This window comes from Grus americana, chromosome 3 (assembly GCF_028858705.1).
Source record: "Grus americana isolate bGruAme1 chromosome 3, bGruAme1.mat, whole genome shotgun sequence".
NCBI classification, from domain to species: domain Eukaryota; kingdom Metazoa; phylum Chordata; class Aves; order Gruiformes; family Gruidae; genus Grus; species Grus americana.
In genome coordinates this window covers 101,385,885-101,404,226 of record NC_072854.1, presented here as the reverse complement: position 1 = coordinate 101,404,226, position 18,342 = coordinate 101,385,885, and the positions used below count along the sequence as shown (strand labels likewise).

Sequence of the window (18,342 nt, the reverse complement as noted above, 5' to 3'; positions counted from 1 at the left end):
GCAGCAAATCATTACAGTGTTTATTTTAGATGGGTTTGTTTAACTGGGCTCCAGTTGATCTCAGGCTAATCCAACACGCAAGATTTCCAGCATTAGGAAGAAAAAAAAAAAAACAACAAAAAACCACCCCAAGTGGCAGGAAAAGCCTATAAATCAGGCCTCCCCAAAACTGTTTTGCAAGTTTTCTCTTTCCACCCCTCATTGCAGGTCGGCAAGTCCTACTCGTCCAAAGCCTTTGCTGACAGTGAAATAGCCCTTCCTCCTTCCTCTTTCATACTTCTTGTAGTCACCTCACTCTGATCTGCAACTGATAGCATCAGATACAGATGAAATTGTTGTTTCTCACTGGTACAGCATCAGCATCCCTGTTTGCCTGCCTTATTCTTTCTGTCTTGTTCCAAGGTTTCAGTCCCAAATATTGCTGTAGCTTGGGAAAATATTTACGTCAATACGGTTTGCTGTGAAGGTCTTATTTGCCAGCATATCACATGATTTGATCTCCGCAGCAAGCTCTGCTTATAAAAGCAAGGGAACATTAATGTAACCTTCCTGCTTCTTTGGACTAAGTACCACTTCTCTAACCTTTAATCAGAGGGGAAACTACCCAGCACAATCACTTCTCTTCAGGAAAATTACATAATAAAAGAACAGGTAGTAAAGAAAGGCAGTGCCTAAAAAAAATAAATCTGCTACTCAGAAACGAGATCTCTTTTCAGCAGCCATCAGCACCTGCAGCCCTTGTCACGGGGGAGCTGCTGGTGGTGGCACCAAAGGTGAGAGGCAGGACTTACCTCCACTGCCGAGTGAGCACCTGGGTCAACCCCATCCGCACGGAGAAAGGAATAAATCCCCTGCCTGCTTAAGGTTAGAAGCACAATTCTTGGTGCTGTTTAGAAATGATTAAGCGATGTAGTTCTGTTATGGGCTGCCCTGTGCCCTCTAGAAATAGTATGATGCTGGCTAGGAAATGCTCTGAACGAACATTGTTCCTATGTGTTAAAGTTCCTCAAATGCGTTGTCTTGCTAGGCAGTACTTGAAAGTGGACTGAAAAAGTGATTAAGCGTAGCAATAGAATATGTCACAAGCCCTTGAATTTACGTGCTGTATGAAACCTGCAAAGAGAGAAATGCATGATACATTGTTCTCAATGTCATGGTACAACATGATATCATCACGACACTGATGATTTCATCAGTTTTTGATCTGAAGCATCACTTCAAGCATCCCTGGAAGGCAGTGCTCTGCAGATTAAGATTCCCCCTCTCTAGAGAATGAATGAACAGTAGTCAAAACACTGCAGAAGCCCCTAAAGGTGAGAGTAAAATTCAAATATTGCAATTAAAAAACTTACAGCTCTTAAAGGAATTACAGTCATCTAGAGCAAATTATTTTTTTTTAGTCATCTTTACTATTTGCCATTTCATGGATGATACTCATTTTCAGAGGTAGCTAGCAAACTCAAGAAGCCTACAGAGCATCTTCTGACTTTGGAATCAAAACAAGGAACACTGTAGGTGCGATCACGCGAGCTGCAGACTTCCAGGAGGCTCCATAATGTTCTACGTCTTCTTCATGCACACGGACATTTCAGTCCTCATGATATTCACTCACAGCTCCAGCCTGAGCAGATGGAGGAGGTCAGAGGAAAATCACATCCAGCACAGGGCTCTTTGTTCCCCAAAACCCAATGGACCTCCATATCTCTACTGGCAACAGTCTGGTTTGGGTAACCTTGTCAAGCTTCTGAGCCTCCAGGGGCTCCTATACCCTTTTGAAACTTCTGTGGAGCAGTGACAAGATGAGAAATCATGGGATTTCTAGGCTTTAGGCATTAGTCTCTAAGTGAATTTTAGGCTTTTAGCATTAGGCCCCTAAGCGAATTTCAGTTGTTCTCTGGGAGCAGAAGATACACCAATTCAAGTCCCACGGAGCCAGTTAATCATCCAAGGGTGAGTCATTCTCACCTTAGCGGGATGATGTCTCTTCATTCAGCACAGGATGTACGTTTTGTCTAATGCCTATAGGGTTCTTCAGAATTAGCTCATGAATTATTGTGAAGAAATCAAGTTACCTTCCAGGAATTAATGGAGAAAACAGTATGTAGAGGCTTAGAAACAGCACTGTTATACTTTAATTTCTTTTTTCCCTTGGCAGCAGCTGGACAATTTAATTTTTAAAACAATAAGTAACTTTGCAGTCATTTGCAGTGCTGCTTCTACCTTATCCAAACTAGTGACCAGCATCTGAGCAAACTTTAGGACAGCCCCATTTTGAAGTTTCTGGTTCAGCACAGCACAGGCTGGAAAAACTTTGGAAGCCTTGAATACATCCCTGGCATTTTTCCCAGCAAAGCAACCCTGTGCTCTAAGAACCAGGGTGAATCCCTGACATCCCTAAGCCATGCTCCTCACCAAGAAGCTGGGTTTAGTACATGCTACGTAATTTTTGAAGCACACACAAGTACAGGTGGAACATAAAGAGACTTAAACCAGTAAGAAATTGTTATTACAGTGATCAAACAGACATCATAAACCAAAGTCACCTAGGCATGGAAAAAGGTGGCTTTTAATTACACCTTCCCATTTTCCAAAATCAGCTCACTAGGATACGCATTCACTGCCTCATCTACAAAGCTGAGGAACTGTGACCTGCGGAGCTGCAGCCGCAGTGACAGCGTTTCTGGGCTCACGTGAGGCGTCTTTAACCAGGTTTTTTAAAAACCAATTGCTTTCATGATACTTTTCTATCTGCACAGAATTTATAGCTTTTGTAGGGTCTTGTTTCTGTGACATACCTGCTGGAGTCTTTTCTACAAAGTTCAGGATATTACTGTTTTGTCTTCTGAAAGATGTTGTTTAATTGCAGATATAAATATTGATTTAGAACATGGTCAGATAAGGTTGGGTCATTGTGAAGTAGTGCCGGGAGGAAATCCAACAGGCTTCTAAGAAACCTCTCCAGTCTAGGAAGGATCTGTACTGTTAGGCACATACGTGTTTTATCCATCCACAAACTGCATCACTTTCTGGAAGGGGTAACACTTGTTAGTTTTGGATACATAGTGCCTCCTCACAGCTACAGAAGCAACAAAACAAAAGTATTTTCCCTCAAGAATGGCTTTGACTAATCATAGCTGTGATGGCTTCACATCTCCTACTTACCTGATGAGGCTTCCAATGTTTTCTTTCAAGAAAGACTGAGCATCTGTCAAAGAATGAACTTTAAGGCAATAAATCGCTGTGATTGTTCCTTCCCAGCTGTGGGAATGTTTAAATTGCAATGCTAAATGGGGATATAGCCCGCAGCTTTCGTGGAGGTACTATAAGAGGAATACGACCCTATAGTCCTGGTTGTAAAATGACGAGCCCATCTGAAAGTTCATCCTGCTGTTGAACGGGATGCCAGCATTGCTTTACAGCAAAAGGCTGGTGTTTCCTGCGCTCTGCAGCACCTGCAGCCTCCTCCTGTGAAGAATCTCTTACATAAAAGTAGCTGAGGTAATTCCAGTTTTGTGGAGAAGGGAGATAAAAAAAAAACCAAACAAAAGAAACCCCAAAATATTTTTTTTACAGTGACTCTACTTTCTTCGAAGCAGATTCCTCAAATTTACCTGGCTCACAGCTGATGTGCTGGGGATCAACACTAAACACCTGAGTACAACTCACAGAACCCTTGCAGAGTGTTCACAAGGGTCCTACTGTGCTCCCACTGAAGACAACTCTGGTTTCAGAAACAAAAGTTGGGCCATAACTGAATGTAACTTCTCACTCTATCCTCTCTAAGAAGTTATTCCACCCTCTCTCCCCAGAAAATGTCTCTACAGCTGGGTGCTTTAGTAAAATAATATTTGCACCACCCTTAAGGAGATGGCACTGGATTGCTCTGCTTTAGGTGTTAACTGCACTTTCTTTTCCTCACAGACCTTTTCCAAAGCAAAGGAGGAGAAATCACTGTGCTAGAGCAGTGCAACTCAACTACTGATACTAATACTTTAACTCCATGCCCTGAGAAAATTTCTCTGTAAACCAGTACTCTTGCATATAATACATTTACATACCCTGCATACACACACTCTGCATATACATGTACATACGTGTTTATTAATGACATGGTATATCATTCACTTATAAAATTTTCCTACATTAAATGGCAGCTTTTAAGGAAAAAAAATGAATCATTTTTTAGACCATCAACTGTATCAGCAGCTGTCAAAAATGGAAATCTTGGCCCCAATCAAGTTACATGTTATACACTTCATTAATAACATATAATGGTAAGGAATGATGCCACGCACATATACACATACATACAATATTGCAATCAAAGAATAGTCGTAAGGAATTTTTAATTTTCTCTTGAAACAACGAATGGGACACTAACAAACTATTACAGCAAAAATCTTTCCTATCTTCATGAGAAGAATAAAGACATGAGCAGTAAATAACATGGATCTTACATGGAAATACATTCGTCTTAGGAATATCTTTTGCTTACTTCATTCTAGTTCATGCATTAACATCCCTCTCTTCACAGACTTCAGACCAAATGGTGGCAGTGGGGAAGTCACATGGGGTACAATAATTAAGCTTGTGGTCTATGAATCATTAGTAGCCTATAACACTTAGAAGTGTTACATACATATATTGAAAGGCAGCAACTGAAAAGGTCACACCTTGCCGTTCACACATGAAGATTCATGAGTACATATAACAGAAAATGAAATCAAGAAATGCTTATGGCTTAACCCAATTTCAGTTGGTTGTAGATGCACAAGATAGCCTAGAGATTTCTCAGAAAGCATTTTTTCATTAGACAACATGGGCCGGCACCTCTAATTACACACTCCAGTGATTGTCTCTGGAACAGACTGTCTTGAACAAAAGAGATGACCAAGAGGATGAAGTTAGGAAAGGCCTATTAACCTGAAATGATTCTTACGTATTCTTCCCTTGGTCGTTCTTCTTCGTAAAACATGAACACTCGGCAACAGAAAAAGACATTATTAAAGACAAGAACCCATCTACAAAATAAATGCTCTGAAGGACTTACTTATCTACCAAGCTGAAGAAGAAAGCAATTGATGGCAGCAATTCCAGACTAGGCCTTACAGGTCTTAAAAGAAAAGCATAGTGAAAAGCAAAAGCTGATGCATAGGACTGGGATGCCTCTCCTCACTTGGTTTCCCACTCCATCCTCTCATAGTTGACATGTAATTCCATTCATTAAACGATTACCTCTATTCAGCAGTTATGATTTTTAGCCCCTACCTTTACTCTTACTGGAGGGCTGAGCCAGAATCTCAAGGCTGAGTCAGAAACCCTACTGCCAATTCCAGATGGATGTCTGGTTGGGTGGATGTTGTTTGTTTAAAAACAAAAATTAAAAGCAAAAAGACCAAAGCCCCAAACTTATTTCTGCCATGAGCTAGAGCCTCAGTTTCTTGACAGAGAGATGATAACATTATTGCATAAAATATAGTTTGTTCTTTATTTTCCTGCTGAGCCTTGCATTTAAATACTTTATTGTTGCCTGGAAATAGCTCACAGGTTTCCAACTTTCAAGCTCCTTTTAGAGGGGGAGTATTAAATCCAGGATGTAATTAAGCCTTCATTATTAGGAATATTTACTTTTCAGGGACCCAGCGGGGTTTCTAGCATACCAAAAGATTGTTTGGACCTTTTCAGAGGGTAGCCAAGTAATTTGGCAGAAGATGAAAAACACAAGGAGCCAGAAGGACTAGAGTATTTTTTCAAGAATCGGCTGAACATAACTAAAGAAACTGGAAACTAGTAGTGAGGAAAGGAATTAAAAAATAAATTTTAAAAAGGAAGAAAAAAGCTCAATCTCTGAATTTGAACAGTGTGTACTGGACATTTCAGAAAGTATTCCAGATACTGCCAAAGACTTTCTATCGGACATTTGAAAACATTCCCCCAAAACTGCAAAGATATTATCTTGTTAAGATTTTGCAACAGTAGAAGTACAAAGCAACCACGGGCCATGAACACAAACATTCACTGAATCTGTACCTTGCGGAAGAACGCATATATTTTGGCACATGTCATTATCATTCCTCCAAAGGAAAAAGCCACTCACAGATATAAAAGGCAGGAACTTTCACTTTGCTCACTCAGGCTGAAAACGTGTACATCCCTTGATGGGGCAATTTATATCACAGCAAGTCATTAAACACAAAGAACTGACATAATGAAAGCATCTCTACTTCCACTCCCATACTCCTGCCTGCTGTTTGAATATCTATGGGTTCCTTTTCCTATATTCAACTACCTCACCAGAGGACCCTTCTCGTGGAGCTCGCCTCCCCAGGAGCAGGAAGGTGTGCCCCTTTTCTCTCTAGCACTGGACCTGGCAAAGAGACATGGACCTTTTCTGGAAAGGCGAGTGTTCCAAGCATGCCTAGCTTATTCTGGTACGTATATTGCCATTCAGTCTTCCCACGTCTGAAGCATTTATCATACAAAATTGTGAGTCTAGATCATTAAGTTCAGAGGCTGAGTTTACAGCGTCCTTTTTACATAAAAGGATTCTCTAAATCTACAGTAAAATAAGAAAAAGAAAAGAATTTAGTGGTACTTATCATACTGAAAGACTACCTTGGAATTAAAACGTTCCCCATATCCATCTTTAACAATCTGTGGAAAATTTCAAGTAGGATTCCACCTTCTGGGTGGCACTACATCTGTGGGAACTCGAAGAGACGGCATCACTGATGCTACTGATCTGGCAGGCCCAACTTAAAGGCTGCTAAAGCTTAAATGTTTACAAAAAGTCTGCTAACTCAGGTCTGACTTTTTCAGCAATAGTAGGGCGTCAGTAGTATTGTAGTGCTATCAATTCTGTGGGTGTGTAGATAGAACATAAGGTAAAGGAGAATATTTTCAGAAGCACTGCAGTGAGAAATCCACATCCCAAATTCAGATAAAAGGTGAAGTTCGCTCCTTTGGTAGCTAAGATGCATGAAACAAAACAGCAAATATTTCATCAGACAAAGTGAAACATCACTGTTTTCAGTCATCCTTACAGCTTTTAACAAACTGTGAAAGACATGATTTAAGTTATACAAGCACAAAAATTTCATGACATAAATGATACAATTCATAACGCAGAGAAATAAATGCAAAAGAGGTTAGAACACATTTTCTCATACTCCACAAATATTCAGAGGAGGTTTAACACACAAAATGGAATTTCTTCAGCAGCACTGATTAAACTCAAGATGAGGCAAGGATCTTCTTTACAAAGTAAAGGCACCAGCTCTTTGTAAACACATACTCCTCTCACTTCAACTGAGAAAGCACTCAAAATATTCCATGGAGGCAACCTGTGTGGTAGTGTTCCATTGCCTATAAATACTTCACAGTAGAGATCAAAGGCCTTTCTCCTCCTTCTTACTGTATTTAATAAGAATTGTTTTTCTTCACTTTAGTTAGCAGGAAACTCTTTAAATCTCCCTGGAAATGTTACAATGAATCTGTAAGTGTTTTCTCTTACTTGCCTTCTGATATCTCTCAAGAAGTTTCAAGGCAAAAGAAGTATCAGATGCCAGTATGAAACACACATTTGCAGTCATCTCTTGTTTTTAGTATTGTGCTATAGACAGTTTCCCAGAAGGAACTGTTGGCTTATATTAAAAAAAAAAAAAAAAAGGAACTTGAAGATCCACCAGCTGTACAGTTATCTACTCTCTGACTTCTCAAATGCACTAGAAAAGACTGAACAAGACACTAACTACCTCTCAATTCTTTGGGGAAAAGAAGATTAGGTACTTCTGATCATGATGACCATACTTCAGGATTCCAGATTTTTTCAAGTACGTATCCTGAACGCACATGTCTCCCTAGCGTGGAGAGTATTCACACAGTTCGTTACTAATGAAACTGTAAAACTTGAAAACTGTTAAAAATAAATATTCCATACAAATTGGAACGGGTGAATTGCTTGCGTCTTGAGCAAAATAAATGGAGCATCTTCATAGTTTCCACTGCACAACTATCACCAAACACATTTTACTACTCATACACACAAATCTAGTGATTACACCAATTAATATTGTTCAGTATCCAACCAAACTTGTGTGTTTCTAAGTCACTTTCAGCTTTATAAAGCTGACTGAATTTTTAATGTAGTACTTTCAGGTTCTACAGGACTGTCAACTGGTACCTGGAGAGGGGGAGGGGGAGGGGGAAAAAAAAGCAGGAATTAAGCAGTTATTCAGCAGAAGCTATTCTCAATCTCAGTATTCTTGTGTAATTATTACGTTAGACTCCAATAGTATACGTAGTTAATTAGGCAAATTGGGCATTTACAGAAAGCCCTATTGTCCCTTCTCTGTAATGAAAACAAAACAAACCACAGAATTGAGTTTCTTAGTATACCTCTAAACTATATACTTACTGCGTATAGATATTTATCATGTGGAGATTAACTTTCATTTTTTTCTCTGTTACATTTAAACATGATAGAAACTTGATGATCAAAGTTTGGCATCAAAGTGCTATAGTACCTTATTAACACAGGCAGCTCAATTATTTATGGTAATATCAGGGCAAGGACTCCAGGCTTTTATTATATCCTGGCTAAAATAAAATGCAGCTGTGTGACAATCTAGCCTAATTAACAAGGCAATAACGGAAAACAGAACAGTCATGGATCACTGCCTATAGTCAACATGTACATCCCTGAGACAGCCCCGATGCAGGCTGGTAAACCCACAGAATGCTGTACTGTGCACACACAGCTGCAGAGGTTTCAGGTTCATCTTAGCTCATATAGCACCAACTTGGAAGTTTATGAACTTTAGGCAGACACTAATAGCACACACCTGATCACAGACGATCAAAAGCTGCTATATATGCAAGACACCTACACATAAAAAGAGGCATCACAAAGGATCTCACAATATCTGACTCCAAAAAACCGTTTTGTTATCTTGATCCAAACGATCAAAAAACCCACAGCAGTGAAAAGTTTCCAATGTCAGCCTTATTTCTACTAGTGACTGTGATCATTTGGAAAAGCTGCTGAAACATGGTCTTGGGGCCTCCTGAACAGCAGAAGGTGCTACACTCACTCTTTGTTTAAATTGAGAGGGTGCTCAGCAGAAGAACAGACCCAGCTCTTCATGCAGCACAGCATAGAAACTGCAGCATGATTTCTGTTCATCAGACACTGACTTCACTTAAAGGGACTGCAGGTATTTTAAATACAGTATGTAGTCTATAGCACAGCCTCCTAAACACACAAAAAGGCTTCACAATTTACAGTGCTACCTGCAAATATGAAAAAGCAAGATTCAAGCAATAAAATCAGAGATTAATATTAGCCACTTAAAATTCAGGAAAATCTGAGAGCAGAAGGGCTTTTAATTTTTTTCACAGGAGCTAAGGGGAGAAACAGATATCTGAGGGCAGCATCCCATGTGGCTCTGTTGTCCCAAAACAGCATGGAACCAGTCATATTGTAAGTTTTTGTCAAGTACTCTTTTGCTGTTAATATTATTATGCCAATAGAAGCCAAGCATTCAAGTATGGTAATCCAATCATGGTAAAAGAGTCACCACTTACAGCTTTAACATCCAAATTCATAATCCCTGAATTTACATTGTGTCTTCGCAAATCTGATCTTATTAAGGCTGAAACAAAAAATAAAGAGAAAGCTGGTTCACAACTTTGCAACGACATGCATTTCAAGGGAAATATTTGTACAGTGAAAGCACATGGAAGCCGTCTTCAGCACATATTCAAGATACCTGTATTTACTCTCTTGCTCCTCACAAAGCACACAGAAAATGACAATAAGAGCTTTTAAATCTTGAGTACATAAAGCAAAGCTTGATGGTTTTGGCACTTACACATGCTGGTACTTACAAATGTGCTGAAAGTCACTGGTACAGTTTAGGAATGCATTAGCAGTATGTGGAAAACTGCAAACTGTCTCCATTTATGTATTTGTTTACATTTACTATCCTACTCTGGATATAGACATCTGCCTCAAATTCAAGACATGACTCAAGAAATGGGTGATAGATGCCTGTCCGTATATTAGCAACATCATCCCTAAAACAAAGGGTGTGCGCACAGCAAGCATTTAAAGTGAAAAACTAAGAAAACAAAGGAAAAAAACCAACCCAACAGCCCAAAACCTGCACTTACTTATAACTTCTGTCCTCAGCCCAGAGAGGAAGCCACATATTTAAATCCTTGATGTCTGAGACATCTAAAACTACCCAGAAATTCATTATCTCAAAAAACCCTTCCACATTTTGACATTAAGGAGAAATCATTACTTACATTTCTGATTAATTACCTGTTAAGATAATGCCCACAAAAATCCAAGCACAAAGAAAGAGGTTTCCTGCACGAGGACTGTAGTTTGTTGTGAGTTTTCCTTGAACAAGTGTAAAGACAATTCCAAATATCTATAAACAAATAAGTCATTTTATCAGGATCACAAAAAAAAGAGCCATCACTTTACCTTGAAAAGTTTCAGGTCACATCTTACAGAAACTGAATTAAAAAAATTAAGACTATAGCAACACAGAGCAGCCAAGTCTAAGAAAGCTGCCTTAGATTTGAGCAGAGCGGCCTTCCAGAACCTTACTTCACTTGAAGAAATAAAATTATATAACCTGTGCTGATGCATTAAGGAGACCTGAGGAAGTGCCTTCAGACTCTGGGTATGTAATTTCCACAGCAAATTCAAACCCAAGTGGGAGATAGCCAGTCATGAAGAACCTGTTGAAGAGGAGAGTAAGAGGATGACAGGTATGGCCTTCATCTATTACTACAGCTAAGAAAATCAAACAGAAACACATGGTATTATGAATAAGCTGGTATTCTGAACCGTCTTTTTTCAAGACCTAACATGATTCAATACTTACTTTGCCTGCCTCATTCCCTTGACCTCATCCAACAATTTTAGCCGTACACCTCTCTTTTTGGGACAAAGATATTTTAACATATTTGTCCTGTTTCCCATAACCACCTCTGCTCCACTCCACACATATGAAGCAACCTTCTCTGACTAGTCCACAAGCCACTTCATAATTGAAGCCAGGTACTTTCACAAGAAAGACGTACACCAACATCATCATTTGATCAGCCCAAACATCCATGCTGGAGGACAAAGAGAGACCATCAGTAGGGAGTGAGGCTGGACACTGGAAGGGCCGCTGGAAGCTGCTGTGGAAGAAGCTGAGGGGACTGATGAGTGACAGGAAGGGCAGGGACTTGATGCAGTTGAGGTTGGTTGATTGGTTTCTAAACCGAAACACTGAAAACATTTCTGGCTCTACCTCGACTGCTGTGTCTGGATACAGCGCTATTCCCTCAGCATCTTTTGGGGCTTTTAGATTATGTATCTAATGAGAAGTGCTCACGCTATTCTGAGCGAACAAAGCACCTACCATGTCACTCGGACTATGAAAACATAGATTAATCAATATGCACAGAACCCAGTCTTCCTATATTTGCTCAGTTAAACTCTAATCACTTATCCACCAGTCAACAGAAAGATTCAACTTCACTGCAGACAGTTTATAAAAATTCAATATAAAAATGTTAAATGAAATTCACTGAAGAGTTACTTTACATTCATTTGGATGTAACAGAAGGTGAAATCTTAGTAAACCTTATCTGTACTGTGATCTACAGGCATAGGTTGAGAGCATAGTGACAAAATATACAGTAGAATCATTTAGTTAAAACCGTTTAATATTGTTTCTGAACAGAACTGCAGTAAGTCTCCTAATTCTCTTTAATTGCTTACCCGAGTACTCCTCCAGTCACGAACACTACTATAAGGTATTTGAGGTCCAGGGTGAAAGTAAATACCAGCAACCCAATGAAAGAGAGAATGTAAACAATCAAAGTAGTTTGCCTGCAACCCAACCAAAAAAAAATTAAACATTGTTAACATAAGGTCACAGCACATTGCCAAAGCATGGAAAAGTAACACAAACATTACTTACTCTCTAACTGACATTCTACAGCTATGAAATTTGCTTCATGTAATTCTGACTCAATCATATCATGCAGTGAGAACGTATACCTTCCCAAACTCCGTATTGCCTTGGTTATATGGCTGCGTCACTCAAGGCTAAAAGACTTGCTCAGACTCTGAAAGAGTGGACAATCACAGCAGATACTATTACCTCAAGACTATTTTAGTTCTCCACTGTGTTGTACCTCTTGGCCATTCTGCAGCGCTAGCCATTATAAAAAGATCAATATACGAGCAGCCAAATCGAACACTATTAGCAAGAAAGGTCAGCCTAAGAAGCAAGTCAAACAAGTCTCATTACAATGTTCTATTTATTTTAAGTCTGAAATAAGGGATGTCATCCAAAATATTAAAGCACACGTCACTTATTTATAAGCCAACACACATGCAGAAACAAAGCCAATTTACAGCATTAACATCCATTAGGTTGCTAGAGCTCTTGCACATAACGTACTAAGAGTCACAGAGGAGAACTACTCCACCGTAAGCAGCGTTCCAGGGCACTGCCCGCTCCTGGGGAGCGCCACACCACAGGTGATGGACCCAGGAGCTCCGACTCCAGAACAGAGTTCTGCTCCACAGTCATCCTCTGAATTAAAGCAAATGTTACGTCTACTAATAGGACCAGGAGTAGTATTAAAAAAGGGAATCCCTCAACTGTCCATTTTACAAACCAATGCAGGCTAGGTTTTGAGCCTTTATGCTTTCCTAGGAGAAGGAGCCTGATGGGGCACCTGGCTACTATATGTAGGACATACAGTGCTTTCCTTGGTAGCCTTACACTCCTGAAGAGACAGGAGTAGACTGAAAACCCCTTCGCATCTTTGCATTCTCCTCTCTCATTTCTTTTGGCCAAGAACCAGTAAAAGTCTCAAGCTTTTGCTGTAGCCTCAGAAACTAGTCTCCATCAAGGCCGCTAAAAGATCAAGGATGAACTGCCTTTTATCATCAGTTCAGCCCTTATGTTGCAGTATTTTTCTAATGCAATTGCACCGCTCTCCTACCCCTAACCCCACACATGGCTACCCACACTTACTTGTATGTTTTAGTGTAATCCAGCCACAAACCACAAATAATCGAACCCACCATTCCTGCCACCACCAGTGTCAAGCCAATTCTCCCAGCGTTCACTTCTTCTCCCTTTCAACAAATATTTATATGGTGCTCATTAATAACTTGCTTCCACTTAAAGTCAAGTTCAGACCTCTTGGCAGTCATAAGCGTAAACATTCCTATGACTCCCATAGCTGTATGGTGCAAGAAACTGTAGGGGGGTATAAAGGAAACCAAACGTCTGAGCACACATAGCACCTACATAATAATAAACATCACCTTTTCAAATGTACAGTAAAAAAGAAAAAATACAAAGAAGATCCAAGAAACTTACCTCATAATGAGTTACTATCATCTGGTTTAATAACGTGGAGACAGAATAAAATGCCCCAGTCATAATACCTGCAATACCAAAAGAAAAGCTTCAGTTATTCTACGTGTAGCCACACAGATCTGCTACCCCAAAGAGTTCATCTTCTGCTATTTAAGACTCACATCAGAGGCAAAACCTTTTATCCACCAGGTAAAAATCTCTTCACCAAACCTACAAGTGGTATTTTGAATCCTGATGGATTTTCCAGAACTGGCTGCTCAGTAATTAAAAGTTTGACACATCCTCCCCCATAAAAAACTAAAACTCAGTGTGTTTTCGGCACACATTTCAAGTGTTCTGCCAGAGTACGGCCAGACAGCACCACTTACCGTAACTGATCAGCAAAAGTACAAATGGAATATTTTTGAACAAGTTAATAATCGACTTCTTGTAGGAGTAATCCTCAGGAGGTATAGTTTGTAGGACTGCTTGAGAGTGACTAGGAGGGTATTTGGGCTTTTCTTCAAACACTGGGGAAAAAGAAGGAACAATTTTTATTTGTCTTTACCAGACTAATGCTTTTTCTTTTTGAAGCGTTTCAGTTTGATGACCTGTTGTTTTTAACACTTCCATGAAAAAAATATTCTAGATTTTCTCATGGAAGACTCAAGTCACAGCCACAAAGGCACAAATGCTAATTATTTGGTCACATCTGATTCCTACCAACATACGGTCAAAGACAGACTTCAACTGCAATGTGTCTAGACCTTTGTACTGAATTCTAAGATTAACAGAGAGAAGTCACGTTATATCATAATGTCCTTGTAGCAAAAAGCCTAAGTGAACTAGATATGCTGAGAGAGGTCACCCCACATGAAGCACGACATACAGTAAACTGGCTATCGCTTAACCCCAGCGCGACAGGTAAGTGAACACATGTCACCTGGAGAAAATGTAACCTCAACTACTTCGAGCAAAGTCAGATGCTTTAAGTGAGATGTTGTAAACACTCCCCTCTGGTCACCATTTAAATTACAAGAACTGAATGCTTACCAACTCCTGTTAAGAAGAATAGAAGCGTGGACACCATTGCTGTTCCGTAGAACATGATGCTGATGTTATGTGCCATTAGATCGAGATCGTTGGGTGTATTTGGAACCAAAACAGGTGGCAACAAAAACCCAATTGCAGTGCCAAGCTGTAAAGCAAGAAGAAAACACCAAAAATAATTTTCCTGTGAACATAAAAATTAACAGAAGTGAAAAGTCTTAGCAGGTAGAATTCAGAATTTATAACATAATAAGTATTAATAAAACTATGAAGGAAAAGTGTTCCTTTTATGTCATACTTCTGAGCCATTTGCTCTCAATAGCACTTCACAATCAGGTCTTCCATAACTCACGTTTTAACCTTTTCATTTCTATATTAAACTACAATACTACACCTAGTATATAGCACATTTAACAACTATGCATTAAGGAAGTTTTTTTGCAGAAGAATCTTTCATGGGAAAATACTGTGTGTGCACATAAATTTGTATCAGTCATCCTGCAGCTGAAGGCCTAGAGATAACAGAAGGCTCCAGCTACTCTTGTAGAACCACTCTTCTCTTTTTCTCCATCAAAACACTCCGCTTGATGTCATGATCCTGCCACTACAGTAACGAAGTCTGACATGCAAGGTTTATTACAGAACTGATAGAGCAGAGAAGAGCAAGAGAAAAGGAGCAGCCTTAGTAAGAAACACAAAACCAAAACCTACATCTGCAATTATTGCTAAGGAAATCAAGAAAAAAAACAAAATAAAGCAGTAGTGGGTTTGTATCAGGAGTCAACTCCAACGCAGCAATTGAATTTGTATCAAAAAGAGACAAAAAACAAGTACTGAAATTTTAGGTATATATATAAAGCATTGTAAAACATAAAGGAACAACAGTCTTGGACTATTCTCAAATTTATCTCTGCTGCTCCTCCAAAAATAAACTGCATTTTAAAGTGTTAGAACATTTTTTTTTTTTACTGAAAAAGCCCTCTGCGTCTATTTCAGGTTAAAAAAAAAAAAAAGAGCACCAAAGACTGTTAGAGTAGCAAGTCCAACACTCAGAAAGTACTCAAATTAGAGATGTGCCAATGTGCTTACAAAGCACCCTTTGTGCATATGCCTGATGAGGGTTTTGACGCCTTTTTTCCCCCCTGCCCCAGACCATCAGATTTACACAATATCCAGTGCTCACCTGAAGAATTTGTCTCTTTTAATCCTCACCCTTCAGTATATGAACCCTACGAACATGAACCGAGTACACAATTACTCTTTTTCTTAAGGTATGTTTTTTCCTCCCCCAATGTGAGCCAATACAGTACCCATAATATTCCAAGAAAGTCAAGTGACACCATTTTTCACTTTTTACATCTAGAGAGGTTAAGGCCAGAAGGCTTGAGAGTCCCAGTGAGTCTGGTGTGCTCAGTTTAAGATGCAAAATACTTGTGGAAATCTGGTACCCTTGACAGGTACATCGCTGCATTCCCAGTGAATTGTGTTTCAACTGCAAATGATCAGCATCTCAAGATAATGGGTGCGATCTGATTTTTCGTAACTACTCTGTCCCTCCCCTGCCTGCGGTCCCAGCCCTGTTTGCTGCAGCTCTGCAGTTATGCAAAGTTTCTGATAAGAAACTGGATGACCAACATATCATGTTGGTCATAGCCACTCGATCCTGTTACATAGTTTACCTTGTGCAGTTAAACAAGTACATTGAGACTGCACCGTAATGCGTATGCATAAGTGAACTGCGTGGGGATATACAGACATTGCTTCTAGCTTCCAAGTGCCTAATTTGTCATTTCACTACTCTTTCAATCTACCTTTTGAGAGGGTTTTTAAAGAAAAGCAAAAAATGAGAACAGAGAAATTCTATTGTTAGACACTGTATCAGTCTCCACAGGTCACAGCTCTGAGCTAGCAGGGTACGGCACAGCTGCAGGACAAGCCATTATCCTCTGCGCAGGACTGCCAGAGGGTGATGAAACACACTTTGTCAGTGCCTTTCACAGGTGTTTCCCGGCAGAGGACCATCAAGCACCAGTCCTAGCTTCTGGAGGGGAATACGCTCCAGAAATAACTAAGGTTTATTTTGTTCACACCTCTGCTCTGGTTTTCCTTGCCTTTCTTGTCGTTCCTCTCCGCTCAATCCCTGCACTCCTGCTCCTGTCCTGCACCACTTCAACCCCCAGATCTCAGCATCTGAGCGAAGCATCTGTTTCAGACTCCAAGTTGGATCCTTGGTACCGTATTGCAGAACTGAAACCCCAGTAACTCCTTGCTACTGGGAGGAGTGGTCCATATCAAGAAGAGTGGAAATTTAGCTGCTAAAGAAACCTTTAACCTGATTCCAGAACACAGATGCAAAATTTTTGCTCAACTGCTAAAACAACCAACCAACAACACTTAAAGTCTTCAGTCCAAAAGGGACAGCCAACGTGTCCTCTGGAAGACTTCAATGCAAAAAACAAACAAACAAAAAAATTGTTTTGGAAAAGCATTGGGAAAACTGTAATCAGCCAAGTATAAGCTAATGAGTAACCCTAATCGTAAAAATGTAATGCTAGGATTATTGCTGTAATAATCCAAAGTGCACAAACATAAAATCATTAGACTCACATAAGGAAAAAAAACATCCCGTTACCTTAATCAAACTGTACCTACAACCTCAGCCTGCACCAGTAACATTGATGGGAATCTTAACATTTTGTTGCCACAGAAAAGCAGGGACAGTGGCAAGGGGTGAGAACAAGGCTATGGGAGGAAAAAAAAAAAACCATCAGCATCGTATCTTCACCCGCGCTTTCAGATACACCTGTTCTGGCTCTCTGAAATGTGCCAGGACCAGGGAGCCTGAGGAAATCTACATCTCAGTTATCAGCTCCCCATAGCAATGTGAACTATCTCAGAAATATGAACTATCACAGAAATACAGAAATCTTCATGAGTCACCAGGGCATCGACTACTGGGACTTAGTGATTCGAGGCCATATTTTAGAAAGCAGAAACAAATATACGTTGGCATTGGGGCTCTCCATGAAAGTTCACATACTTCACCTCCCTCCAGCCATGGGTGGATTCAGTCAGGTGAATGATGCCAAACGCAAGAGACAAGACGCCAAACGCAATTGAATCAATACCGCGCCAAACTCCAAGGAAGCCTGCTTCCCCGATGGCTCCCTTGCCCCCCATCCCTATACCTGGTTGCCCAGCACTGCCACGGCGCAGGCAGTGGAGACCTCGGCGGGGCCGAACCAGACGGATGCGATGCGTGAGGGCAGCCCCAGGATGAAGACCTGGGCGACGGCGCAGACGGCCTGCGCCGCCAGGGTGAGCGGGTACCGGTCGGGGGCCAGGCTGGCACACTTGAGCCAGGCGCCCAGGCCGTTGAGGCCGGAGCCCAGCAGGGCAGTGAGGCGCAGGCCGCGGGCATCCAGCAGCCAGGTGGCGGGGAGGATCAGCGGCACGTAGGCCACCATGTAGACCATGGAGAGCCAGTCTATCTGCGTGAAGGAGACGCCGTAGAAGCCGGCGAAGACGTTGCTGAGGATGCTGTACTGGATCCACTGGAAAGCGTTCACCAGCGAGTAGCAGCTGAAGACGGCCAGCACGGCCAGCCGCCGCCGCGAGAGGCGCGTCTCCACCCGCCCGCCTGCCGCTCCCAGCATGGCCTCGGCCTCCGCCCGCTCCCCGCCGCCCGCCGAGGCTGCCCGCCCGCCGTCCTCCGCTTCCTTGCCGGGAAGGAAGCCGTTGCAGCGCTGCAGGGGGGGCACGGCGGCGGCCGCCGGCATCTCTTCGCTCTCCCCCTCCGCCTCCTCCTCGCCGCCGTCCTCCACCATCTCGGCCGTCTCCCCACCCAGCTTTCGCGGCGGCAGCCTCTGCCTACCAAGGTCACTCCGCTCGGGCGTGGAAGTCG

At 41.2% G+C, this 18,342-nt stretch overlaps 1 protein-coding gene across 2 annotated transcripts; it reads right to left on the bottom strand.

Moving 5' to 3' along the window:
• Window positions 1-4,081: 4,081 nt before the first annotated feature.
• FLVCR1 (FLVCR heme transporter 1) lies at window positions 4,082-18,306 on the bottom strand. 2 transcript variants are annotated; one of them, XM_054821954.1, is made up of 11 exons: window positions 17,627-18,306; window positions 14,442-14,586; window positions 13,778-13,918; window positions 13,410-13,477; window positions 13,059-13,162; window positions 11,789-11,899; window positions 10,650-10,755; window positions 10,328-10,439; window positions 10,174-10,243; window positions 9,586-9,653; window positions 4,082-8,182 (listed from the first exon to the last, which is right to left on the bottom strand). In XM_054821954.1, the coding sequence occupies exons 1-10, from the start codon at window positions 18,263-18,265 to the stop codon at window positions 9,590-9,592; spliced, it is 1,560 nt and encodes a 519-aa protein (XP_054677929.1). In that variant the 5' UTR covers window positions 18,266-18,306; the 3' UTR covers window positions 4,082-8,182; window positions 9,586-9,589. The 2 variants fall into 2 exon arrangements, with proteins under 2 accessions (XP_054677929.1, XP_054677930.1); XM_054821955.1 differs by lacking the exon at window positions 10,174-10,243.
• Window positions 18,307-18,342: the final 36 nt, after the last annotated feature.